The following is a 27,905-nucleotide window of genomic DNA, read 5'->3' on the forward strand; positions in this document are numbered from 1 at the left end:
AGAGATGTCCTCAGGCTTCTCTGAGTTTGCATTATATAGTTTATCCATTATATTTATTTACAATCTTTCAGTTTATAACAATTACCCTTTCAAAATAGGCCAAGTTGTTTGTTTGTTTGTTTCTGCAGGGACAAAACTACAGATTAAATCTATATCCATATAGACATTTGGATACATGACAGCTCTGTAAAAATACCTATTTTGACTCATATTATACAATTACTTTTTCAACCAAACTGAGTTATAGTTCATATTGCTTCTTAAATCTCCTCTATTAACTCTAAGAACCTGTTCATCTCTCCATGCTGATGCCCAGACTCTGTGCTGGAGTCTCTGGTGTGTTTTTCTCAGACCTTGAGCAAAGTTTCTTCCTTCCACATGCATCTCTAACAGTCTACCCCAAATTCAACTACCAAAGCAAGGCAACAAGGTAGCAACACTGCAAGGAAGTGGCTTCTTCTTTTTTTTTTTTTTTTTGAGAACCCAGAGACTATTAGAAGATAAACATCCTATTGTATTTTTTGCAATGGCCTTTAAAATACAGTAATAGACTAAAATGGTTTAAATTTTTTTTTAAAGGAAGTTGATCACATTTTCTACATAACTGAATTCTCTAACAGCAAAGAAAATCATGTCCTGAGTCTACCAACTTTCTTGTAAGGGAAGCAAAGAAGAGTCACACAAATGTCCTTCCCCATCTCCCAATGAAAAGAATACTCACATCCTGCCATTTCTGATCTTGTTCTTTTAATTGTGATTTTATTTTCTGCATCTCTTCGTAACGCAGCTGACGCAAGTTCTGAACATCCTCTGCGCTGACATCACTCATGGACTTACTCCTATAACAAAAATACCCATGGTAACCAAGGTTCACATGACCGGATTTGGGGTTAAAACTGGAAGGTTGGGCTTATAGTTGGAAATTCCATCTAAATTTCTGCCGTACTACCTAGACACTGTGGTGATGATATCACAGAAATAGCACTACAGAGATAAATGGTGTTTTTCCAAAACGCAGAAACAAGAGCCTTGCACTCAACTCAAATGTGAATTCTTTCACAAAAGGGCCAAATGATATCTGCACAAGTCAGAAAAATATAATCCAAATGTATATATCTAGAGTGGTCTATGCATAAAAGAATTTGTTCAGGAAAAATAAGAATTGTTAGTCACTAGAATCATTTGACTTTATTTTTCTCTCTCTCCCCAAGATAATCTATTTAGGTTTGGCTGCCTTTTCTGGGCACTTATTAAATAATTTAATGATTACCTGATATTTTCTCCTCAAGTTCAATGCCATGAATAAATGTGCTGCTTTTTCTCAAGAATTCTGTAAGATCTTCCCACAACTGCACTGGACTTGTCCTCAAAGCACACAGGCAGATCTACTATTCCATTATAATATCCATATAAGCCAGGGGTCCCCAAACTTTTTACACAGGGGGCCAGTTCACTGTCCCTCAGACTGTTGGAGGGCCGGACTATAAAAAAAAACTATGAACAAATCCCTATGCACACTGCACATATCTTATTTTAAAGTAAAAAAAACAAAACAGAAACAAATACAATATTTAAAATAAAGAACAAGTAAATTTAAATCAACAAACTGACCAGTATTTCAATGGGAACTATGCTCCTCTCACTGACCACCAATGAAAGAAGTGCTCCTTCTGGAAGTGCGGCGGGGGGGGGCCGGAAAAATGGCCTCAGGGGGCCGCATGCGGCCCGCGGGCCGTAGTTTGGGGACCCCTGATATAAGCTCTACCGTTCTCTGTTCTAGTAAGGCAGCTTTCACGCCTTCCATGGTGCCCCCTAACATGAGGAGGTGCAGAGGATTAGCCCTCACAGAGCTCTCAGTCTAGAGTAGAAACCAGGGAACAGAGTGGGGGGCTGGACACAAGGCACATGTGTGCTACGTGCACGCACCTAGAAAGGAATGGGGTGCACTGCCCTGGGAGAAGGCGAAACTGAGGAAAAAAAGAGTAGAGTCAGATCTGAATACCGAAGAACAGGTAGGAATGAGAGAAGAGAGGAGAGCTTTTGAAGGTGGGATGCCCAGAATGCTCTTTCCTACAAACACTTCATAATGCACTTCCGATTTCATTTCATGTTAAGTGACTCTGTCTTTATCTAAGTAACCCTACACCTCCTTCTTGGGCCTCTAAACTTTGCTCTCCCCAAGATTTTGCCATCATTACATTTCTTTTATAACATGCTTGCCCTTAGCTAGCTCAGGAATTCAATTATAATCTTTAAGCAAAAGACTCCCAAGTCCACAGACGAGGACCACTCCCTTCCTTTGACTCAGTTCCAATTGCTCATTAGATAAACATCTCTGCATGGATATCCCCTAAGCACCTAAAATGTAAAAGGACCAATTGAAATAATTCAAAAAGGATTTTGTAAATAGTCACTCACTAAGCACATGGTTATTGTTGATGTAGCCAAACGGAATTCTGTCCCCAAATCTGCTTTTCCTCTTATAGCTGTTAATGGTGTTACCTGCCCTCCAATCATCCACATTTGAAACCAAAGAACCATTTTTCACCTTTGCCTCTCCCTCCTCCCTACTTTCAATTAGTTATCAAGCCCTCTTATTCAGTGTCTTTTTCTTTCCATTTCTATTGCCAACACCCTAGATCAGAGCACAGTCAAGTCTTACCTAGACTTTTTTAAAAGCTTCTTAAATTATTATCCAGGCTCCAGATCCAGCAAAGGTCTTTCCTGAACTGTTCTGTCCACTCAGAAGCTCTTCACCAGTATATATGCCTTTTTGAATGCCCCTCTGTTCAGGAGTCCTGCTAAACTAAACTCTGAGTGGGTATATGCAACTCCCACTTGGAAGTTTAATAGACAACTCAAACTTAACTTGTCACAGACCAAAAACATGATTGCTCATTCTACAACCTGCTCATCTCCCATCTTACTCATCTCAATAAAAGTCAACTCCTGTGTTTCAGACTGAAGGCAAACAGCCTGGAGGCATCCCACACTCCTCTCTTTCTCTCACACATGGTAACTGATCCCATCAGTAGTAAAACCTATCATTCTACCTTCTAGGATACAACCACTTCTCACCACATTCACCATTACCAGCCTGATCAAGGCCATCGTGTTTCCTCCTGTATTATTACAGTAATCAGTATCCCTGCTTCCACCTCTTCCTGCCCAACAGTGCATTATTCTTAAAACAGCAGCCAGAGGAGTATCCAAAACTGCTCTCAAAAAATTGTATCCATCTATCAATATCCACCAGTCCCTTCCCATCTCGCTAGTTAAAAACAGGCCCTATACCAAGACTTACAAGCTCCAACCATGACCTGAGCCCTGCCTTCTTCTCTGCACTCATCTCCTTAAATGCTCTCCCTCACTCAGAATACAGCCAACTGGCTTCCTCGCTCATGCTCAAATAGGAGCTCTTCACCCAAATACCCACACGGCATATCTCTCACTCTAAGTCACCTGCTTAAACATTACCTCAGTGTTTCCTTGACTACCCTACAAAAAAATAGCAAATGTCCCTCTCCCTTAGCTCACCTTTTCTCCCGCTCTTTCGCCATAGCATATATTACCATCTGAAATGGTTAACATGTAGACATCACCTGCCTTGTCTGATAAAATTACAAAGCAGGAGTCCTGTCTGGTTTGTTTGCTGCTCTATCATCTGTACCTCAAAGAGTGCCCAGCTCCTGGCAGGTGCTCACAAATGTACTAATGATTAGACAGTAGACTACCATTTTGATAAAGTCTTCCTAGTTCTTCCAAGCCCAGAGTGGGTCTGTCCCTTCTCCCCATTTATCTAGTGCTTTCCCTCTGCCTTTCTCAGGGTGTTTCACACTCAGTAATGGTGCACAGAGTGTGTGCACAAGCATCATGCTTTGCTTAGCTTCATCCCAGGTTCACACACTGTATGAGAGGAAGAAACATTCACACAGCACAAGGCATATGGGATACACTCATTTAACATCTGTGAAAAATGCAGAATGTTTTATCACGGTTAATCAAGCAAAATCAACTTGAAATGTTTTTAATATTTTGTGAGATTTTATGACTCTCCCCAAAGTTTTAGAAAGAGAGCTTTATAGAATTTATTTTAAAATGCTAAGGAATTACATATAGAAAATATAAGAATTTATATGTAAAATTATATATTGATCTATTAAGTATAATATTACTTAATTAGGTATGACTATATAAAACTGATTTGTGTGAATTTCAGGATATACATTCACTTAATTCATAACTGTAAAGAACAAAGTGATTTCAGCTAATATTATAACAGACTCACAAAAATGAGGCAAGGAAAAATTGTCAAGACCAAGGCATGAGGGGAATCTGGGTACTTAAAACATGTGGTTACAAAAATTCTAGAACAAAATTAGAAATGCAAATATTACAATAATCTCTTGCTGGGGGAAGGCTGGATGGTCTTGACTGGCTGAGACTTGTACACTGGTGCTCTGTGAGCCTTCATCCTTCTGCACCACAACACCTCAACTGTGTCTACTCATCGTGGGCAGAGGCTGCCAGGTCCTCCTGAGAGTCCACAGCACAGAGCCTGGCACACAGATGGTGCCCAACATGAACAAAGAGAGCCAAACACCGTCCAGAGCAGACAAGTCCCTGCATAAGGCAGGAACGTGAGCTCCTTTTGTTCCTGAGAACACTACAGTTGCCTACATAAAGCCTGAGCACTTTCCCTACAGGCTGAGCCAGGCACTGGAAGGAGACAGGAGGGGAGGGCTCTGGGCTGGTCCAGAATTTCACCCCATTTCACTTCTCTGAGCCTGAGTTCTTCATCTGCTATGCAAGGAAGGCATTGTTATGAGAATTGGGTAAGGTTATGTCAACTGCATTTCCATAAACCATCTGGTGCTATACACCAACTATTCTTATTGAGGCAAATATAACTGTGGGATCTTCTGAAAACTAACTCCCAAAGCAAGTTTCAAATTAGAAAGGTCACCCCGGGCCACACTGATAAAATCTAGAACTTTTGGAGTGCAAGAGTGTTTCAGCCAGATCATGAAGATTTCTTTCTTTCCTTATCAGAGTTAATAGCTTAATAAACTTCTGAGGGCTGACTGTGTGCCAAGCAGCCTGCCTGGTTCTCTCATTAGACAAAACCCTCAGTCTGGTTCTACCACTCACGAGCTGACAGCCTTGGGAAGGCTGCACTATCTGTTTCCGTCTCTCTGCATCTCTAAAACACAGATGATACCCAGCCGTCTACCTCACAGGAGTGAGGCACCAGAGACAGTCCAGGGAAAACTGGGAAAACCAGAAAAGACCACACAGCTCTAATACATCTTGTAGAATGAATTACTATTGCTGGCCAATCACAATTCTTACAATTCATTTACTTGCCACTTTTGTGTTTAGAAAGACTTCAATTTAGAAATGCATTTGGATTTTTTTCCAAAAAAATACAGGTCTAACATGTTGCGTTTTCAGTGGAATAAAATTTTCTTTAGTAGCGCCCAGGGTAAAGAGAGAAAAGAAGGGGGAAGGTTAAGGAAGAAGGCATAGATTTTAACATAGTATTACTAAAATCTTACTCTCTTCTCACATGATGCTACTCAGTTGCTACCTCCTGGGCCTTTTTAACTAGTTTTATGATGAGTGATTTTTAGAACTCAATTTTAGAAAAATTATAGATGAAGATCTAGGGAGTAAGGGATCAAAAAGGAATAACGCGTAGCAAAATTTCCTTAATATAAAAATATTAAGCTTTATGGGGCAAACAGAAATTCCATGATATGGCCCTGGCCGGTTGGCTCAGAGGTAGAGCGTCAGCCTGGCGTGCAGGGGATCCGGGTTCGATTCCCGGCCAGGGCACATAGGAGAAGCGCCCATTTGCTTCTCCACCCCCCCCCTTCCTCTATGTCTCTCTCTTCCCCTCCCGCAGCCAAGGCTCCATTGGAGCAAAGATGGCCCGGGCGCTGGGGATGGCTCCTTGGCCTCTGCCCCAGGCGCTAGAGTGGCTCTGGTTGCGGCAGAGCGACCCCCCGGAGGGGCAGAGCATTGCCCCCTGGTGGGCAGAGCATGGCGCCTGGTGGGCGTGCTGGGTGGATCCCGGTCGGGCCCATGCGGGAGTCTGTCTGACTGTCTCTCCCTGTTTCCAGCTTCAGAAAAAAAAAAAAAAAGAAATTCCATGATACTAATGTAGGGGCCCAGCCTCCAGGGGAGACAGAACTACACTGACTGATGCACCTGCAGGGCCAGGGCGGGGTAAAAGGAGGGTTGCAGCTGTAAGGATGCCAAACACAGTTCATTCTTGTAGTATTATTTGTTAATTATTGTATTATTTTCCAAATGAACCAGTATAAACTACTTCTGACCTGCCCTGTATACCTCCATTAGGTGTTGTAGAAATTCTCTAAAGGGTAATCAATACTAAAACCTGGGTAAGAGGCTTTGGGACTACCATCAACTGGAATGCTAACCAAAGTAAAAGAAACTCTTCATTTAGAGGTTTATATTTTAAGTCAGGATTTCTCCACAGCAGTACTAGTGACATTTTGGGGCCAGAAAATGATCTGTGGTTGGGAGCTATTCTGCATACTGAAGGATATTTGCAGCATCCCTGGCTATAGAGGCACCAGAAGCCAGGGGCAACACCTGTCTCCCCAACAGCCCGCCCAGAGTGACAATCAACACTGTCTGTAGACATTGCCAAATGTCTCCTGGGAGCAAAGTCTCCAGAAAGTAACTCACATGCACTTTATTCCCTCATCCCTTTTTATTTTTTTTTTTTTCGGTCTCATGTGTCCTTATGGTTCTACAGAAAGTTTTAACCAAAACCCACAAGTGAGACACAGGTATCTTAGTTGTGTTTGATTACAATTTCACTTTAAATCATATTCATTTCCTGTTGATACTTGGCAGCAAATTCAATGGCTTAATCATATTACAAAATTATATCTATATACTCTTACAAATTCCTTTGTCGTTATAGCTCCAGCCAAGAAGCATCATAATCAAATATTCAAATGTCATAAAAACCATACAGATTAAGTCCATGCAACACAAAAGCACACATGTGACAAAAAAACTACCACATACAAAGCATCTTACTAAAGATAAACAGTGACAGGTGTTAAATGCCAAAAAATTAAAATTAAAAAAAGCAAGCCAGAAATTAATAATCCAAGTCTACAAGGTAATACACATTTCTCATTAAACTGGTTCTTACCCCTGTCTCCCCAAAAGCACCATTCATTATTTTTCAACTACAGGAGATTGAATAATTATTTTCCAGGTAAATATTCCAAGCTTGACAACATACATTATGTTTAGAGAAATATCACTCAGATATATCAGTCGTTTTATGTTTATAAACATGAAACAGGTTCCAAATTAAAAGCCTTTATTTGGGCCCTGGCTGGTGGCTCAGTGGACAAAGTGTCAGCCAGTGTATGGATGTCCTGGGTTAATTCCCAGTCAGGGCCCACAGGAGAAGCAACCATCTGCTTCTCTCCCCCTCTCCCACTTCTCTCTCTTTTCCCCTCCTGCAGCCAGTAGCTTGATTGGTTCAAGTGTGAGCCCTGGATGCTGAGGAAAGTTCAGTTGGTCCAAATGTCAGCTTCAGGCACTGAAAATGTCTCAGTACTCAAATACTGGCCTCAGATGGAGTTCCCGGGGGTAACCCAGTCGGGCGCATGTGGGAGTCTGCCTCACTTATCTCCCTTGGAAAATAAAAGCCTATTTTGCTTCATTGCAGATTAATTTAAGAAAAGCACTGATAACTGACAGGATATAGAAAAAAAATACTATGTAATAGATTTTGATTGCAAGTGGTCTAAAATACACTTGAGTTTTGTGAAGACATAGTTGTATTTGTGGTACTTTCCATTATTTGACAAAACAAGCATTTTTCATCAGTCTTAATTTACAGACAATCTTTGTGTTGTTACTTTGTCACTAAGCTGCCTTTAAAACAAATACTGAACTATGCAAGCAACAATCTTTTTTTTTCTTTTTTTCTCTTTTTTTTTTTAGTGAGAGGACGGAAGGCAGAGAAAGACTCCTGCATGCGCCCTGACAGGGATCCACCAGGCAAGCCACCAGGGGGCGATGCTCTGCCCATCCGGGGCCCTTGCTCCATTGCAACCGGAGCCATTTTTTAGCGCCTGAGGCAGAGGCCATGGAGTCATCCTCAGCGACCAGGGCCAACTTGGTCTAATCAAGCCTTGGCTGCAGGAGAGGGAGAGAGAGAGAGAGAGAAAGAGAGAAAAAGAGAGAGAACGGAGAGGGGGAAAGGTGGAGAAGCAGATGGGCACTTCTCCAGTGTGCCATGACCGGGAATTGAACCCTGGACATCTACATGCTGGCTGAGACTCTACCACTGAACCAACCAGCCAGGGCCGCAACAATCTTATATAGCCTATAGGAAGCATTTGCTGCTGCTAGCAATAGCTCAGAAAAAAACATTAGCTTTCTGAGCCTTGGTACTTGGGTTTCTCTTTTTTCTTAAACCAATTTTACAATGTATCTCTAAAGAGGAACATGTACAGCCATTGAAATAGCTGTACATGTTTACTTTCCTATCAAGTAACTTGTATGCAACATAATCAAATGCCAAAATAATCTGGAGATGTTTTCTCTGAACATTATGTACCCTGATTTATCAATGTCACCCCATTAAAATTAATTTAAAAAAACAGATTAAAAAAAAGTAACTTGTACTCAGAGTACTTCTATCTCCTTTAAGAAAAACAACCCGTTTATAAAACCTTATTTACCAATGAAAATTCTTCTGAAAGTTACTCAAAATACTTGAAGTTACAAAGAAATTTTCATCATGTTAAAACAACTTTCCATGATGAATCAAGATAAGCAGATGCTTAGGCATCATGCGGACATTGCCATGTTCATCCTTACTGAAGAGCAGCTAAGGAGTTGGACAGGGACTAATGTGCCCTTGCAAGGCGCCCTGAAACCATGCTGGAAGCCTGAATTTTTAAATCAGTGACTGAAAAACACTTGCTATTAGTTGTCCATGGCTCAGTTACACCTTTGACATCCAGAATGGTTACATAGCTTTAAATAGAAATTTTAGTAACTTTCAAGATCTCTACACTATCAAAAAATCTATCAAAACTAAAGAATCTTAGAGATGAAATAAATCCCAGTAGGGAAAGATACTCAGATACTAAACCTTAGGCCTTAAAATTAAAATACTTGATTAAAGATCAAAATTAAAATATAATTTATATTTGTGCTCACTTAGGCAGCACATATACTAGAAAGATTAAAATATTTAACACAGAGTTTTCTTCTTGCTCAAAAATATTAGGAGTTATATTCACAATGTTACAGAAAGTTTGATAGAAAATGTTTATATGTAACCACTTATTTTTCACTAAGAATAAATTATTTTACACAGCTAGTATGTAGTAAAAGGTAAAAGTAGTATTTACTTTTAACTCTGTTATTCTGGAAATGGAAAACATTTCCAACAAGTTATTTTTATAATATATTATGCCTACCAGGTGACTAAAATTTTAAGAACCTGTGGACAAAAATTAAGAACTAGCTATAAATATAGTCCTTGCAATAGTATTGGAAATGACCAAGATTTTAATTTTGCGGTTTTAGAAGGCCATTTTGACTCTATAACACAAGAATCTTGAAAAGGTTCCCAGCCCTGGCCAGTGGTTTAGTGGCTAGAACGTCAGCCCGCTGTACAGACATCAGATTCCCAGTCAGGGCACACAACACAGGAGGAGCGACTATCTGCTTCTCTTCCTCTCCTTCTCGCCCTTCTCCTCCCTCTTCCCCTCTCACAGCCAGTGGCTCTGTTGGTCTGAACATGACCCCAGGCTCTAGTCTAAGGATACCTCAGTTGGTTTGAGCTCATCAGGTTCAAGTGCTAAAAATAGCTCGGTATTCAAGCATTGGCTCCAGACAGGGCTGCCGGGTGCATCCTGGTCAGGGTGCATCAGGAGTTTGCCTTACCATCTCCTCTCCTCTCATCTTAAAAAAAAAAAAATTCCCAAACCAACCAAAGGAAAATTAATGGCATTCACCATCCACACTAAGAAAGCTCCCCATAAGGTAGGAGTACACAGATAATGCCAACTGTGTGCATCCCTACCTCAAAGTAAATGCTAGTATTCTCTTTCATCACAGGTTTTCTAAAATGCAGTTATGTGGTCTTCAACATCCAGAAACGAGAATTTAAGACTATATAATAATCAAATACCAAAATAAGTAACCTAATCTGAGGTGAATACTTCTGTTACTTTTAATCAACTCCTTAAAAGAAAAGAAGACCTGAATGTTGAACTTCTAATAAAACAATGCCATTGTTGTCATATAGCAGTTCATGCACTGAGCACTCAGACACTACGATTAGGTTGCTAAGTTAAGAAAAATGCGCCATTTTAAATTCTCATGCATAGCACACAGCATCCCCATTTAGTGGCATGCCAGGATAGAGGTGCAAGTGACACACTGCACAAAGGACAAACAGTATGCAGAGATTTCTGTTTTACTGCAAACTACAAAACTTACCCGTTTTCACCATAAATCTTTTGAAAGAGTCTAAGAAATCAGAAAACCAAAAATTAAAAGTCGTTTTTTCCAGTGTGTTATTTTTCAAATGTTCAACATTTTTTACTTACTGTTCTAACAAGAGATGGGCAAATCTCAAAAGGCTGCTTCTTCAGTCAAATTCTTATTCATGTCTCAAATTCTCATTGATCTCATGTCTTAAGGAATTCATGTTAAGCAAGATCAAGAGTTTCCTAATTTAACTTGAACTAACAATCCCCCCCCCAAATAAAGCTTTCTGTTGCCAGAACAAATAAAGAGTTAGATTTGAATCTACTAATTTTACTCAACCTAATTATATTTGTCCATCCCAAAGTTCAACAAACTGAACGTTCATCAAACATCAAGTTGCATAACACATTAAATGCATTCATTTCATGTATGTAAAATTTAGCAGACAGTAAATAATATTCATGCATTTTAATAAAATTTGCACTGAACTTTAAACTATAAATTTATAAAGTCACACACTGATAGTCCAAGAACCTAGGTCAAAAACAAAAATCTAAACAAGTTCAATGAAATTTGTAATGCTATATTTAAAAAAAAAAACTTTTACACAAAAATCATACACTCCAAAATGAGAAACACGTAAAACCACATTACACAACCAAACTGTTTCAGAAACACCTGCACATGAGAATAAGTCTGTAAGTGTAATCAGAAAACATTTTCATGAAACGCCATGTTGCGGAATAGTACTACAGTCTTCCTTAAGGCCAAAGGCAAGGACTGTGCACACGCCTTCTCAAACAGGCCTCAAATAGGTGATTCAGAGATGTGCAAATATGTGCAAAGGTTTCTCAAAGCAAAATAAATTTTATAGAGGATGCTTCAAAATGGCCATGACATGCAGTCAGACAGTATGATGCCACTTTCTCACACAAGAAAAGTTACACAAGATCATCCATTACAAGCAAAATCCTTGCAGAAACACACTCTGACCTCTCAACCATCAGCCGTTTCCTGTGCCTAAGCCTGCTGGCCTCCCGAATGGCCTCCCACTTCTGCAAGTCCGCCTCACTGCAGGGACCAGGGGTGAAGCTGATGGGAGGAACGGGAGTTGCCAGCTTCCAAGACTGGATCTTACGGGTCAACATATCGTCCTTCTTCTGCCGGTACGAAGGAACTAAGACTCTACAGCTATTGCTTTTTTCTTTGGGTGGGCATGTCCTTTCAAGTACACAGAGGAATTTTGCTTGAATTTCTGGAGGAAGAGTCCAGGGTTCAGGGAAAGGGACTGGATGGTATCTATCTGGGGCTCCCGATAGAGGCACCTCTTTCTTCTGGGTCGGAATTCGGCGAACAATCATATCGTCTTTTTCTAGATCAGGAAGTACGAGTTCACCTTCTCTACATTGCAGAATTATATCTCGCTCTACAGGATCGTGTTGCTCAGAAAACCTTCTGAAGTCTTCGAAAGCCCGGAGAACATACGGGTTGGCGTGGAAAGCCCCAGTCTTTCGGACAAAGAAATCATCATTCTCTAAATCAGGATCGAACACTGAGATCTCAAGGTCACCTCTTCTAAACCCTGGTGCACAAGAGAGATTCCTTCTGCGAGATATGAGCCTTGGGCCAGCAGTGGGATCAATCCTGACATTTGTTTCAGAAGATAAGATGTCATCAGAATACGTTTGGAGGGCCTGAAGTAATAAAAACTGACTGAAGCATAGAAAAGAAAAAGGAAAGTGTAACGTATTATATTAGAGTAGGACACTTGAAACCATGCCAACACAATAAAATAAAAAATATTTTTTTAAAAAGGGGGTGGGGTAATCTTACTAAGTTTATTAAAGAGAAAAGGTAACTAGGCAGTTTTTGTTTTAGTTTAGGGGGATTGAGAGGGACTCTTGTGTGGAGGAAGAGTGGCCTTTAAGGCTATCACCAAGGACTTCTCTAGATATCACTTTAAAGAACTAAAAGCAGAGTGTACTCCTCAGGAAAGGTAGGCACCAAAAAGGCCAAGTAAGGGGGTAGAACTGACGGAGCAGACGTCCCTGAGATACAGCACAACACTTGCTTCTACTTCTTCCTCATTCCGTGAGCCACAGTGACCTCACTCTCATCCCAGAGAGACAGCGATGACTGTGGAAAGTTTCAAGGCTTGGTCAAGCACGGTATGCCATAGGCACAGTGACAGGCAAAAATTTAAAAACTGAAATGCTCTGAAGTTATAGAAAAGACCTCAATGGCCCTTCTTTGCATTTTCCCACCAGATGTGCCTGTCCTAGTGTCATCCAAAAGTTATTTCCTTTCTCTACATCTTCACACATAGCACAACTGTAAAATTAGGTCCATTTTCTCAGAAGCCTTTTAGAAATAGTTTTCCAAACTACCATGTGTAACTCTATACTATCTTATACATTATTTTGCTACAGAAGAATAGTTAATCCTACAGACTTCCAAGCTTACATGCCCGCACAGAAAGCAATATGTTATACACTATGCTTTAACATTAAATATAAAGTGAGTACAATTTCCTAATTCAAACATCATGGTCAGGGGTTAATGAGCAGCAGCAGACGCCAGCACAGGTGCTGCAAGCCAGACTCAAAGCAGGAAGGCTCATGCAGGCAGGTACACCTGGGCTCGTCCGAAGCGCCACTGCTTCTCCTGGCTGCACGGGTATCCCACGTGTTTCTGACACGTTTGGTAACCAGTTCCAAGAGTGAATGTCTCTGGCAGTTGATGTCTAGCCTATGCTCTGCTTTCTGTATCCTACTGAAAACAGCAGAGCTTCTGTCAGAGCCTGAATCCTCATCCTCAGAGTATGGATTCCTTCTACTGTGGAATGAGGCAGAGAAAGGAAAAAGAGAGGGAAGAAGACAAAGAACTGGAGAAAAAAACAACTGAAAGTAATGTCAAACTATGATTCTGTGTAGAAGAGGGCTTGTTAAGATCCAGATCCCAAACTTTAAATCTAAATGGCATTTTTTCCCCAGTTACAGAGGCTCTATAGATGTTGGAGGAAAATTAATCTGTCTCTTTTGTAAAAAGCATACGTAGAATGCACCGCATCAGGGTCCTAAATAAAACACTGAACTGACAGAAACATGCAGAAAGACAAACCTGAATCCCTGAAATTCTTTATACCATGGTTTACAAGTTTCCCTTTTTATTCTTTTCCAGTTCACATCTTCTGGGATCCAACATTTGGGAAGAAACTGATCAAAAGCGTTCCCTGGGTTTGGTAGGATGGGACTGAGCTTTCGCACATAAAGATCGTCCTTTACAATGTTGGGTAGGCTTGTCTTTTCTTCTTCCTCCTCTAAATAACAAGAGGAGTCGGAAGTTTCTTGTACTGTTGGCCAGTTCTCCACGTTTGTGCCCCAAGTTCTCCTCTCGTTACTGTTCAAAACATCCAACCGGTTAAGACACTGTATGAGCAATTCGTGACACAGAACATAAAAGGCATGCTTTCTGGCTCGCAGTTTATACTGCTGTGAATGAAGCAAATTAGTTTCCATTCTTATAATGACAGCTCCTAGAATAAATTAAGGCATTGCCATGGCATCTCACTTTAATTAGAGAATAGCTTGATATGTGAGGGCCAAAGATAATCATTTGTGTTAAGAGACAAATTGCAAACAATTTGGGTGTTACTTCATGTATTAAAATCAACAGAACACACTTTCAGAGCCAGGAGAAATTTTTTCTGACCTCATCAGTTCCAACAGGCCAGTGGCTCCTGGGTTAGTGGGAGAAAATATTTGTGAATAAGATTTAGAAGAGAGAGTTTTCAAGATGAAACTCTACAGCCTCTTTTTCACTTGGAATCTAAAGTTGGCTAAGTTCTCCAAAACTATATCCAGCAACTTTTGCTCATCCCCAGAGTCTGACCCACTTTCAAAATCATGTGCCCCCTTCTGATAAGAAGCTGAATTCGAAAAGTCACACTCTGGCCTGACCAGATGGTGGAGCAGTGGATAGAGCATTGACCTTGGATACTGAGGACCCAGGTTTGAAACCCTGAGGACCCAGGTTTGAAACCCCAGGTCACCAGCTTGAGTGTGGGATCATAGACATGATTCCATGGTTGCTGGCTTGAGCCTAAAGGTCACTGGCTTGAAGCCCAGGGTCACTGGCTTGAGCAAGGGGTCACTGGCTCAGCTGGAGACCCTTTGGGCAAGGCATGTATGACAAGCAATCGATGAACAACTAAAAGTGACACAACTACAAGTTTATGTTTCTCATCTCTCTCCCTTCCTGTCTGTGTCTGTCTCTCTCTCTTGCTTAAAAAAGAAGAAAAAGAAAGTCACACTCTGCTCTACAAATTTGATGAGATATTAGAGGATTATTTTGTGTCCATTGAGATCGGTCAACACAGTGGAGTGACGGGGGTGAGGGAGTGGGGGGGGTGATGGGAAAACAACGACTCAGCAGAGCTCGCAGGGAGTGGTGTAAGCCATCCATCCAGTAAACTGAAAGGTACCAATGAGGCTAAACTAGGCATCTAAAAAAAGAACTAGCAAATCATATGCTGACATTTTTAAATAGAAGCAGTATCTTCAAGATATATATAAAAATATAGGGGGAAAACAGTTTCATTAATAAAGCTGAAAATATTATCTATGAAATATAGTTTATAAACCATTCCTTTTACCACATTTAAATACCCCAGCAAAGTCACAAGCATAGGAAAATTTAAACCTCAATCATCACTCACATCCCAGTACCTTGAAAATGTCCCATCTGCTTCTGTATAGATGGGGCTCGCCCAGCTTCTTCTGTTGTCCTCATTCCTGTCCGGCTTCTTCTTCCGCAGGGGCGCCGGCACGTACGACGGCTGTCTACTCTTGTTGGGTAAGAAACGGTTGTACGGTAAAGCAGACTTTGGTTCAACAGCTGAAATCCTCCGATAGGACATATCATCTTTATTATAATCCTGCATTTTGAATGTAAATTCAGAATCTGTGTCGCTTTCGCAACCTATGACAAAAAAAGACACAAGAATTGGCTTCACTCTCCAGGTTCTCCGTGTCACTGAAACCCACACAGCATGCCTGCTTTGTCTTTCCCTTGGAAACCCAGGGCTCTACTGCTAACGGCGGGGAATATTTTTAGAAATTTGTCATGAAGTTGTGATAAGATCCATTAGGAGGAACTTGCTTTGCATACTGGGGCGCGGGCAGCACATTCTTTCACTGTTGCACTTTCTCAGCAGAAAATATCCCAACGTACAGCTGAGCCCCTTTCTTCTCAGCTTCCCCTGCCCATATGATTTTTCATAAAATGTGTTAATAGAATACAGGTTGATAAAACCTAATAATACATGTCAATAAAAGACACTTAGAATGAGATTTTTTTAAAAAGTGATTCTAGAGCAGCGGTTCTCAACCTGTGGGTCGTGATCCCGGCGGGGGTCAAACGACCAAAACACAGGGGTCACCTAAAGCCATCGGAAATAAGCCATGTAATAATAATAATACATATTGTATTTCCGATGGCTTTAGGTAACTCCTGTGTTTTGGTCGTTCGACCCCCCACCCCCACCCCACCCCCGGTCGTGATCCACAGGTTGAGAACCGCTGTTCTAGAGAGACAATAATTTAAAATAAATCTTGCAGCCATCTAAAATTTCTACAAGGCAAGAGATAAGGGAGGATATATAAAAAGAAACAGAAAGCACCAGAGATATCCTGGGGGTTGGTAGATCCTCCTGAGATCCTGTAAGCAAGAATCACAGATTAGATACGAGTCTGGACCAAATGACATCTAAACTCCCAAAGGAATGTCAAGGTCTCGTACCTAAATGGAAATACAAACGTCAAGCCTTTTTCTAAAGGTGACCATGGAAATTATATTTTTGATGCAAAGTCACTTAAACACAAATTCAAAAGACTACACCTTGATACATCTCAAGGTCAGACTGATACAAACAAGTACCATCCATTCTCTTAAAAATAAATAAATGTGCTCTTCTAAAGGTGGGAAGGAAAGAGGAACACTAAGATCCAAGCTAAGTTGTGTCCCTTTCCTGCCCTTTTTCCTTCCTGCCTCTGTGTGTCTGTCAAGACAGTTTGCTGTTACGGTTGCTTCCCACCAGGGCTCTCTGAGGCTGACCACACAGTCCCTGAGTGCCTGAGAACTGCAAGCTATCAGCACGAGGCGCCCGCAGGGTTAAGCTGAGCTGGAGGCGCCTGGTCTCCTCCCGCCAGCCTGGCAGGAACCTACAATAAATAACACCTACAATGGCCTGCAGGCAGTGGCTCTACCTACAGCTCTGTGAGGCCTGAGCAGGGTACAGCAGAGGCATGGCAAAACCGAAGAAATTTCAGCAGTTCTGACCAGGACGATTTACAGGTAATAATCTGGTGCTTCGTTTGGTTCTACCAATTCTTAAATAAACAGTAAAATTTTTGGAAATGAGAAAAATTTCTTAATTCTTGCCAAAATTTGTACATGTAAAATCTTTTGTTCTACTCTAGAATTTTCTCCCATTTTTATTGAGATATAATTAACATACAATAGTGTATATGTTGAAAGTGTACAGTATAATTCCACTTATATATATTGTGAAATGACTACCACAATACATTCCCTTAACATGCATCGTCTTCATACAGATAGAAAAGAATTTTTTTTTCTTGTGATGAGAACACTTAGGATCTACTTTCTTAACAACTTTCATATGCACATATAACAGTGTTACCTATAGTCATCATGTTGTACATTATGTGAATTTTCAGTGTCCTATAGAGTTTTTTATATTTAAGAGGTTTCATATAAACCTAAGGAATGTGACTTTGCAATTCTATTAACCTAAAAATATTATCCTACGCTGTGGACCATCACTTTTGTACTGTAACTAGGTGGGTGGTGATCAGGCATACCTGATCACAAGAAAAGGTTTTCCATCCTGGTGCTCCCCATTCATTTTTATTACCCCTGAGCTATAATTACTAAGTCCTCACTTCCACCACTCTTAAAACAAGGTCTGTGGCTCCTTCCACTCAGGAAGCAGTGTGACAGCAGCCCTCTGCTTTTCATCGTGTGTCCCGAGCACCCAGCAAAGAGAATCTGAGCAGACTGAGATTCCACAGCACAGGACCACTGCCTCCGAACACCTGAAGTCTGTCCCACAGTGCCTCAGTCTTCCTCCCTTTTATTGTTTGTGGGTCAGATAGAAATTTAAACTTTAAATGTTTTAGCTTCTTTAGTCAGGATACATATATAATGAGTTAAGAATTTCAGCCTCTGTGGACCTGGCCAGTTTGCTCAGTCAGTGTAAGAGTGTCATCCAAAACAACCAGGTTGTGGGTTTGATCCCGTCAGGGCACACACAGGAAGCAACCAAGAAATGCACAGCTGAGTAAAACAAAACAATTCCCTTCCCCCTCCCTTCTCTCTCCTTCTCCTTGTATCGCTAAAAATCAATAAAAAATTAAGCCCTGTTCAGATAGCTCAGATGGTTGGAGCATTGACCCAGAGCATGGAGGTTGCCAGTTTGATCCCTGGTCAGGGCACGTACAGAAGTAGCTCGATGTTCCTGTCTCTCTCTCTCTCCCTACCTAAAAATTTCAGCCTCTGTTTCTTACAGTTTTAATCGCTTAGATCAATTATAAATCAGACTGATTTCCTTCAAACTATTATCACAGTCATCCAAGGCTATAAAAGTATCATACCCACATAGTAAACAGCCAATAAATACAACAGTAATGATAAAGGTAAACTAGCTCTTCAATAGCCAGTCACATTCTTTTATTGTTAATTTTTAAAGGCCATTACTTTAAGAGCTGAAGAATTTGTTTTTTGTGACCATGCTCTAACCATTTGTTGATTTTTATTTTTAAAAGACAAATTCATTTTACACTGGATGCATGTAAATTTACATAACAACAGCAAATAAAGACTGACTTCTAGTTAATGTGTGCATGCTCAAGTATTTAGGGCAAGTGTAATGTACTCTGAAGTGCCTCAAAAAATCAGATGGATAAATTAATGCGAAAAGAGGGAGGGGTACGTATGCAATGAAGCAATGTTAGTAAGACTAGTAGATTTAAGTGGTGGATGCATGGGTGTTCACTGTAAAATTCTTCCAAACTTTGATGATGTTTGAAACTTACAATAATGTTAGAAAAATCGCTTAACATAAAAATAATCAAAATAAGCAAGAAAAATTTCTAGCAATCTAGCATAAACTCACATCCAGAAATCTCAATATTTTCACGTTAATGGTAAAAGCACAGAAATATTTGAAGCAACTTTACTTGTTTTGAATTTGAATTGTCAAATTTGAGTTGCTAGAGGTATCTAGTCAGAAATTTCTCATACCACACAGCAGCCATAGGCATAAGATTTGCATTTAAATAACTCATTTGACCACAATATTGGCCTTTTTGAAAGAGAGTTCCTCCCAGAACTGAATGACTTTCATTAACATATTCCTTTCATACTTACTCTGTCCTGGATTGGCTCTGACCCTAACACCATGCTTAGTATTGCTACTTAACAAAAGTTTAGTATAATATACTATCATGAGAGATATCAATCATTTCTTCCCTTAGAGAAAATAACAGAGGTTTGTCCTTTTTTTTTTTTCCTTGAGAAATTATTTTATCTTAGTGGGAAAAGTAATATAAATTAACTGATAAACCAGAACCAACATTTAGAATATTTTTTAGGTTTAGAATACCAGCTACAGGCCTCATAGGCACAGGACGTTATCAAACCTGAATATGGAGATAAAAGAGTCACAGTTAACTGCCTCCTCTCATCTTCTCTAAAAATAGGAAGAACAAGTGAAACCATTACCCCCCTAGTGGTGATACAGCGAGGGAGAGGCAAATCTTTTTTATCTTTTTGTTTAATTATTTTATTTTTAATTTATTATATTGACCTGGTTTCAAGAAATTTTTTTTTTTTTTTTTTTTTTTTTTTTTTTTTTGTGGCAGAGACAAAGAAAGTCAGAGAGAGGGACAGACAGACAGGAAGGGAGAGAGATGAGAATATCAATTCTTTGTTGCGACACCTTAGTTGTTCATTGATTGCTTTCTCATATGTGCCTTGACCAGGGGAGGGGGAGGCTACAGCAGACCGAGTAACCCCTTACTCGAGCCAGCGACCTTGGGCTCAAGCTGGTGAGCCTTGCTCAAACCAGATGAGCCCGTGCTCAAGCTAGCAACCTCGGGATCTCGAACTTGGGTCCTCCACACCTCAGTCCAATGCTCTATCCACTGCACCACCACCTGGTCGGGCGAAAAAAATACTTTTAATTATACTTAAGTCTGTATGAAATCTACTTCTTGATGAAAATTTTGCCTCAATAGTTTTCACCCCATTTTTCTACTCTTTCCCATTCCCAAGTTTCCCTTACATGGAAATAAAAATAAACTGAAGAGTGAAAAGTGTAACTCACCTTCACGTCCGCCCCTCAGCGTGATATCAGAGGAGCAGCTTGTGAATGACCTAGACCCCAAGGAGTCCAAGCTTTCAAATGAGTCTTCCCTCTTATGGTGGCCTGGAGGAACGGGGAGCTCTCCCCGCTCAGCACCCCAGAGGTCTCCGTAACCACTGTCCCTGCCACTTCTTTTCGGGCAGCTGGAGTCTTCAAGTGCCTAAGAGAAAAAAATGTTTAAAGAATAATTAGTTAGCATAAAATTCCCAAACTGTAATCAGTCACTACTTGTTGGTTGGCATAGCTCAAGTTGTGCTTATTGGATAGGGGAGGCAATGAAATTTCCCTATTAATAAAAATATATATGTCAGATCTTAAAAAGGCAGAAAATAAATGTTTTCCCACAACTAATAATTGTTCTTGTGCAACAATAAGGAGATATTATTTAATAAAGTCGTATAGTGTATTTAAAAATAAGGATGGGGAAATATCTTAATAAGAAAAGCTACTAATTAAAATTAATATACTAAAATCAATGATTATTTACAGTTATTTGGCAATAAATATAAATGTAGTCAAAGAGAAAAATCAACCTTTACTTTGATATCCAAAAGAAGGTAAACTAATAAATTTATTTTTTTTCCACTGATCATGACACTCATATCTGAACCAAGAAAAGCAGACTTGTTACTGACATTCAAAATATTTTGCCTGGATCTAAATAAAATATTCATTTGGCTCATATAAGAGATAGAAATATGGCAAACATCATAAGCTACAGGTTTATAAATCATAAAGCACTTACTCAAAATAAGTGTGTTTAACTAACATTCTTCTCTGAAAATAGAAAAATACAACTGGACTTTTTAAATTTAGGATTTAGGTAAAATTTATAAAGCCCTTAGCATAGTCATGATCCAGAGTAATAATCAATGAATAGCTATAACTCTAATTTCTTTAATATGGTGAATATAAATGTCTATTATAGTAAAAATCAGTTAAAACCTTACCTTCAGAGGACTTTACTAAAACAGTTTAAAGAACCTAGAATTCCCAACAACCAAATGTATTGTTAACTTTGATTAAATCATGATTCATGTTAAAAAGCTACGAAACAGTTGGGAGATACTTAGAAAGTTTTGAATATGAATTGGATATCAGATGATGGGAACATTTATAAATTTTCTTAATAAACATCGTGACTATATGAAAGAATCTCTATACACACACACACACAGAAAAAGAAAAAAACCCCACCAAAATCTTACTCTTAAGACATGCATACTAAATATTTAGGAGTGATATCTCTACAATTTACTTTGAAATAATTAAGTTAATAAAACATGGATGGATATATAAATAATGTCAATATGGAAAATTTTTAATAATTGAATCAGATGGTACATATTTGTGTTGTCTTCTTCAACTTTTAATTATGAACATTCCCAACATATGTAAAGATTGACAAAAGAGTGTTTACAATGAACAATCAGCAGCTGTCTAAGGCAAACTTTTGGCTAGGGCTGGATTTGTCAGTTCATAGCCGGGATGTTTGACAAGAACCAATAAGGAGCAGGATATTCATGGGAGGTGTCTATATGCTTCGGATGGCAGAGAAAGTGGGGTTGGAGTTGACATCCTGTCATGAAATGCAAGCTCCTGCCTTGTGCCCTATTTCCACGCAGATGGACCAGCTGGGTCTAACACTGGTACCATTTAGGTATGTCTCAAAATATAAAAAGATTAAACATTTTAAGTAGATATTTTGATCCATTAGGTTTCTTAGAATACTTGTTGCAGCCTTAGGGCCCTCACCACGCGGCGAGATGATTTTTGACCTCATAAATGTTGAAGTTATTTATAAATGGCCACCACAGTTCTTTGATAACTGAGCCTGGGCCTGGTGCCTTGTTATGTAAGACTTCACTCTGACACAAGTCACCTGAGTCATCTCCAACTTATAGGGTGACTCAGGTGCAACAGCTTACCCCAAGTATTTTTTTCATTGATATCTTAAGTTGGCCATTAAGCATTATCTGCTTAAGGTGGAAAGTTAGATGAACACAATAATTTTGATTTTAACAGAACAGATGCAAAACAGATCATATATTCACACAACTTTTATGGCTATCCCCACTCAATAATAATGAAATAAAACCACAACTACAGTTTTGACTATCAAAAAATTTGTACCTATTTGGATTTTACAGCAGTGACAGGAAACGGCCTTTAATAGTGCAGTCCCAGCACAAACACTGGACCAGGACTACCCACCTGAGTCAGACTGCCATAAAAAGGACCAAGGGCCATGAAGAGAACACTAACCCAGAAGCCAAAGCCCCATATTGTTTTAACTGGGTGTTTTCTTAGCTGAAATAACTGAGGCAAAGCTCCAATCACGCCCAAAGTCTCCTGCACATTCCTCCATCAGTCTCACCCTCCTGCACTGGAGGGACTGCTCTGCTCATCTGTCTCCAACAGACCAGTGTGCTCTGTGGGGATGGGTCACTTGCCTTGTATGAGTGCTTTCCCAACACCTGGTAAACTGTTTGTGCATGACAATATTTCTTTCTCTTTTTATTCAGTGAGAGGAGGGGAGGCAGAGAGAGACTCCAGCATGTGCCCCAACCAGGATTCACCCGCCAAGCCCACTAGGGGGCAGTGCTCTGCGCATCTGGAGCATTGCTCTGTTGCTCAGCAACTGAGCTTTTCTTAGTGCCTGAGGCACCCGAGGCCATGGGGCCATCTTCAGCACCCAGGGCAACTCATTCCAATCGAGCCATGGCTACAGGAGAGGAAGAGAGAAAGAAAGGGAGAGAAGCAAGAGGGGGAGGGGTGAAGAAGCAGATGGGCGCTTCTCCTGTGTGCCCTGACTGGGAATCAAACCAAGAACATCCATAGGCCGGGCCGACGCTCTACCACTGAGCCAACTATCCAGGCCGACAATGTTTCAACTATTACCCAAATTAACTGTTTCCAGGAATTTGAATAAAGTGCTGTAAACTCTTTACAATTCAAAAATAATAAAAATCAGAAAGGAAGACCTGAACCTCCTAGGCTACATAATCCCATCTTTCTATAATGTATGTGGCTGACCTCAGGCAAAACTAAAGAGCAGGGTAGATGTAAAGCCAGGCGATCATTTTCATCTGGTCTAAAACTTCTATCTTCCACTCATGACAACTAACATTCATTACATCCTTACAGTGTGCCAGGGACCAATGGTAAATGCCTTCTTGGTACAGGATCATTTAATCATCATAAAAACCCATGAAGCAACTACAGTTAATTAGGTGGTGATATATTATTTTGACTACATATCTTCTTCTGAGCATTGCAAACTCCCCTAGAAAACTATCCCCTGAGAGTAGTTTATTTTCCCATTTGGATTTCATAAATGACAATTTGGCAGAAGTAAGTCAGATTTGGCACCTGATTCTCCTCAAACTGTCCTCAAACTATCAAAAGCTGCAACATCAATTCCAGGATACAAAGGACTAGAAATGTGTTGAAAACAAAGCATCCTAATTTTAAAAAGCCTGATCATGTTTCATGTTTAACAGCATTCATTACTCTTTAGGAAACAGAAGCAAGTATGTAGAACTGTGGAGATACTGAAGTATAAGCATTAGAGGTAATTATCCATGACAAAAAGACATTAAAATAAAAAATTGGGTAGCTTCCACATATTTTAATAGCCTTGATAAACCTTTCAACTACAGATTGAAATCCATAAAGAATACAGAGTTATGGTATACTAAGTGTCTAAGAAAGGAAACGAATGCCTGTATCACTGAGTTAGCTAGACTTAAGAGATAAATTCCTACCCCTATACCCTATACTGCCCAGAAATAGACTCATTCCCTCCCTGGTGGGGGCATACAAAGCCAGCAAATTAAGGTAACAATCCCCTCTACCCAGCCCAATCTAGACCAGAGCAACAACGGTCAGAGATGCTGTATTTGCTATAGAGCAAGAGAAGGATAGAGAAAAGTGGAAGAAAAACAGAAAAGGGAGTGGAAGGGAAAACTAGAAAATAGTATTAGTTATAGCCGCCATCTCATAGAGATGTAATTCCCTTACCTTAGTCAGAGCTTGTCCCAAAAGAGTCTCAAATGCTTTCAAATTAAGATATGGGCCATTATAGTAGGGGTTACTTTGTGCTTTTCTTCCCAGCCAGTACAATGTTATCAAAACCTTTAAAAAAAAATCCGTAAAACAAGATCAGTCTATGTATAGTAATTGACTGCAAGCTCAAATGCAGATGAGCACTCTAGATAAAAAGCATATATATCTATGGCTGAAAGTAGATTTTCCTTTAAATTATGTGAAGGAAAAGAGTCATTAAAAATATTATTTACTCTTTCTAAGAGGAAAAAAGTTTATAAGAAAAAAACTTTAAAGCACTGAATATTTTTCCAACAAATAAACTTTAAAAATGGATGCTTAAAATCAATAATTCTCAGCCTGACCAGGCAGTGGCGCAGTGGATAGAGCGTCGGACTGAAATGCGGAGGACCCAGGTTTGAGACCCCGACGTTGCCAGCTTGAGTGCGGGCTCATTTGGTTTGAGCAAAGCTCACCAGCCTGGACCCAAGATCACTGGCTCGAGCAAGGGGTTACTCTGTCTGCTGTAGCCCCCACGGTCAAGGCACATATGAGAAAGCAATCAATGAACAACTACGGTGCCACAACGAAAAACTGATGATTGATGCTTCTCATCTCTCTCCGTTCCAGTCTATCTGTCCCTATCTATCCTTCTCTCTCTCTCTCTCTCTCTCTCTCTCTCTCTCTCTCTCTCTCTCTGTCTCGGGGGGGAAAAAAATCAATAATTCTCAGCTTTCTTAAGGATATTGAGCGCTAATGTTTTTAATAAGCTGTCACATTAGAAATTATTCTAACACACACAGAGTATTATAGATAGAACGTAAGTTCACATTGAATAATTACCCAGAGTTCTTAAACCTCCAGGTTTTTTCTTCAGGTCTGCTTCAGAGGTTTCTGATTCACTCCCCTAAATATCCTAACGTGTGTTCATTTGCCTTTACCACATTACTAACATGTAAGGAACCACTTTCTAAGTTTAAACTGTTCTCTTATTACCATGAAGACATGTTTTAACCATATTTGCACATATTTAGAGTTTGGTTAGTTTCTCAGAAAACATTTTTATTGATTTTTAGAGAGAGAGATAGAGAGAGAAGGGGGCGGAGCAGGAAGTATCAACTCCCATATGTGCCTTGATCAGGCAAGCCCAGGGTTTCGAACTGGCAATCTCAGTGTTTCAGGTTGACGCTTTATCCCACTGTGCCACCACAGGTCAGGCCTTTCAGAAAACATTTTATTAGAAAAAGGATACAGAGTATATCAGATATTATAAGATCCCAATGCCTTATTATAGAACAAGTAAAAAATCATTTATAAGATTCCATTAAACATATCTTACATTTTTTACTCTTCGATCAGTCTCTTCTTGCCTATATAAAAAAAAGGAAATATCTATTAATATCTATGAACTTTAAATTATTAATTATTAACCAGAAGCTCATTTCTATTCTAAAGTTCTATGACTATTAACACCACCTGGAATTTCAGAAACTTTAGACTACACAGAGTATATCAGAAAATTTTTCTCTCCTTTTTTTTTTAAGTGAGAAGAGGGAAGATAGAGGGGCAGACCCCCTCATGCACCCCGCCCGGGACCCACCCAGCAACCCCGTCTGGTGCTGATGCTGGAATCAACTGAGCAATCTTTAGTGCCTGGGGCTGACGCTCAAACCAACTGAGCCACTGTGAGAGGAGAAGGGAGAGAGAGAAGGGAGCAAGAGAAAGAGAAAAGGGGAAGAAAAGGGGGAGAAACAGAAGAGGGAGAGACATAAGGGGGACAGGGTGGGAGATGAGGAGGAAGAGAAGCAGATGTTTGCTTCTCATGTGTGCCCTGACCAGGGATCGAACCAGAGACATCCAGATGCCGGGCCAAGGCTCTATCCATTGAGCCATCTAGCCAGAGCCAGAAAATTTTTCTATAAGCATTGACTTCATGAAATCTAATGGTCAGTTTATATATACATATATGGTATATATATCATATATATTATATATCATATATATATGATATATATATATGGTTGCATTTTTCTCATTTTATTCATTACAGTCTGGTTTTTAAAATGCATTATCTGCATTTTTGTATTTATTTTAAATAATGTTTAACCCTTATCAAAAGGGAAAAACTGCTTGCGGCAGGAAAGAATACAGAAACAGGAGAGAGAAAAAGCAGTTTCGCACTGAGTTCTCAAATTCATTTCTTTCCACGTGGGTGTTTCTTCACCCAAGTTCCTCAGAGCAAATTGCTCAGAGATCAAGACCCTGTACATGTTGAGAAATAAAGTTTAAAAAATAGTCGTGACTCTATCTATGAAGAGATTTTGCTCTATTACAAAAACCATGGGAGTTTTTTTTCCCCTTACCCATAAAATGACATGATATTTATGGGGGGAATCAAAAGTAGGCTGAGACTGATGGCACCACAATGTTGAAGAAGCAACATGAGTTAATAAATAAGAAGGGATTTAAGTTGCCCTAAAATAATGTGCTTTCGGTCACTAGAGACACTAGCAGGACTGTCAGGACTCAGAGAGACTGCAGAAGCCTGAGCTGGGTGACGTCTCAGGCGGCTTTTCAGTCTGAGAGTCTACGAGCAGTATCCATGTAAGAGGAAATAGTCGCACACGTGTTATGCATAAGACATGTACAAAACACATATAAGACATGGAAAGATAGAAAAAAAGGGGGAGGGAAGTGAGTACACATATTTAATTTAGCTTTCAAAGACTCAATGAGACAACAGCTATGACCATTTCTTTCCATAAAACAAACTTGAATTAAAATGAACCAAAGAACATTGCACCTCCCATTACCCCCAAAACAGCATATCAAAAATAAAATTCACAAGTTCTCACCGCAATGAAAATTAAAATTGGTACAGCTAATTTTATTTTTATCCCACTCATTAGTAGTTATTCAAGCTGAATATATGCCTAATCTATGACCCAGTAATTCCATTCCTAGCCCACACCCAACAAAAAATGCTTATATACGTTCACTTACATCATATATGACAACATTTGTAGAAGCACCACCCTTAATAAAATAAAATAAAAGCTATACATATTTCTTTAATAGTAGAATGAATAAATTATGGAATATCTGTACAATGAAATATTATATAGCAATTAGAACAATCACCTACAACTGCATGCAACCATATGTTTCAACCACACAACGAGAAAGAAAAAGAATCTAGACACAAAAAGCATACGGATTGTTATTATTCATTCATACCAAGTACAAAAACAGGCAAAACAAAGACATGATGTTAGAAGTCAGGATAGTTGTTACCCTTGTGGGGGAAGATGGTGGAAGTGATTGAAAAAAGGTGAGGGGGCCCTGGCCGGTTGGCTCAGAGGTAGAGCGTCAGCCTGGCGTGCAGGAGTCCCAGGTTCGATTCCCGGCCAGGGCACACAGGAGAAGCACCCATCTGCTTCTCCACCCATCCCCCTCTCCTTCCTCTCTGTCTCTCTCTTCCCCTCCCGCAGCCGAGGCTCCATTGGAGCAAAGATGGCCCGGGCGCTGAGGATGGCTCTGTGGTCTCTGCCTCAGGCACTAGAATGGCTCTGGATGCAACAGAGTGATGCCCCAGAGGGGCAGAGCATCGCCCCCTGGTGGGCATGCCGGGTGGATCCCGGTTGGGCGCATGCGGGAGTCTGTCTGACTGCCTCCCCGTTTCCAGCTTTGGAAAAAAGCAAAAAAGAAAAAGATAAAGAAAAAAGAAAAAAGGTGAGGGGTTTCTAAGGCACTGATAATTTCTTGCATTTTGATCTTGAAGCTGACCACCTAAGAGTGTTCCATTTCTAAAGTCTTTGAATTGTACACTTTTAATAAAAATTCTTTTTTTATGCATATTATAATTTTAAAAAGTCAATAAATGGAATTTCATAGCCCAAGT

General features: G+C 39.9%; 1 protein-coding gene across 9 annotated transcripts in view; it reads right to left on the reverse strand.

Moving 5' to 3' along the window:
• The window catches only part of LMO7 (LIM domain 7), a 249,815-nt gene that overhangs the window by 41,933 nt on the left and 179,977 nt on the right, over positions 1 to 27,905 (reverse strand). For 3 of the 9 annotated variants that reach the window (XM_066236557.1, XM_066236558.1, XM_066236560.1), the window contains 9 exons: positions 25,344 to 25,374; positions 23,981 to 24,094; positions 19,919 to 20,117; positions 15,237 to 15,489; positions 13,630 to 13,908; positions 13,144 to 13,344; positions 11,503 to 12,222; positions 10,519 to 10,548; positions 722 to 839 (listed from right to left, as the gene is read on the reverse strand). In XM_066236557.1, coding sequence (XP_066092654.1) covers positions 722 to 839; positions 10,519 to 10,548; positions 11,503 to 12,222; positions 13,144 to 13,344; positions 13,630 to 13,908; positions 15,237 to 15,489; positions 19,919 to 20,117; positions 23,981 to 24,094; positions 25,344 to 25,374 — 1,945 coding nt within the window. Of the gene's footprint in view, positions 1 to 721; positions 840 to 10,518; positions 10,549 to 11,502; positions 12,223 to 13,143; positions 13,345 to 13,629; positions 13,909 to 14,220; positions 14,245 to 15,236; positions 15,490 to 19,918; positions 20,118 to 23,980; positions 24,095 to 25,343; positions 25,375 to 27,905 lie in introns of those variants that run through there. The other 6 variants (XM_066236566.1, XM_066236559.1, XM_066236563.1 and 3 more) reach the window with 4 other exon arrangements.

The sequence above is a fragment of the Saccopteryx bilineata genome, chromosome 6 (assembly GCF_036850765.1).
Source record: "Saccopteryx bilineata isolate mSacBil1 chromosome 6, mSacBil1_pri_phased_curated, whole genome shotgun sequence".
Classification (NCBI taxonomy): domain Eukaryota; kingdom Metazoa; phylum Chordata; class Mammalia; order Chiroptera; family Emballonuridae; genus Saccopteryx; species Saccopteryx bilineata.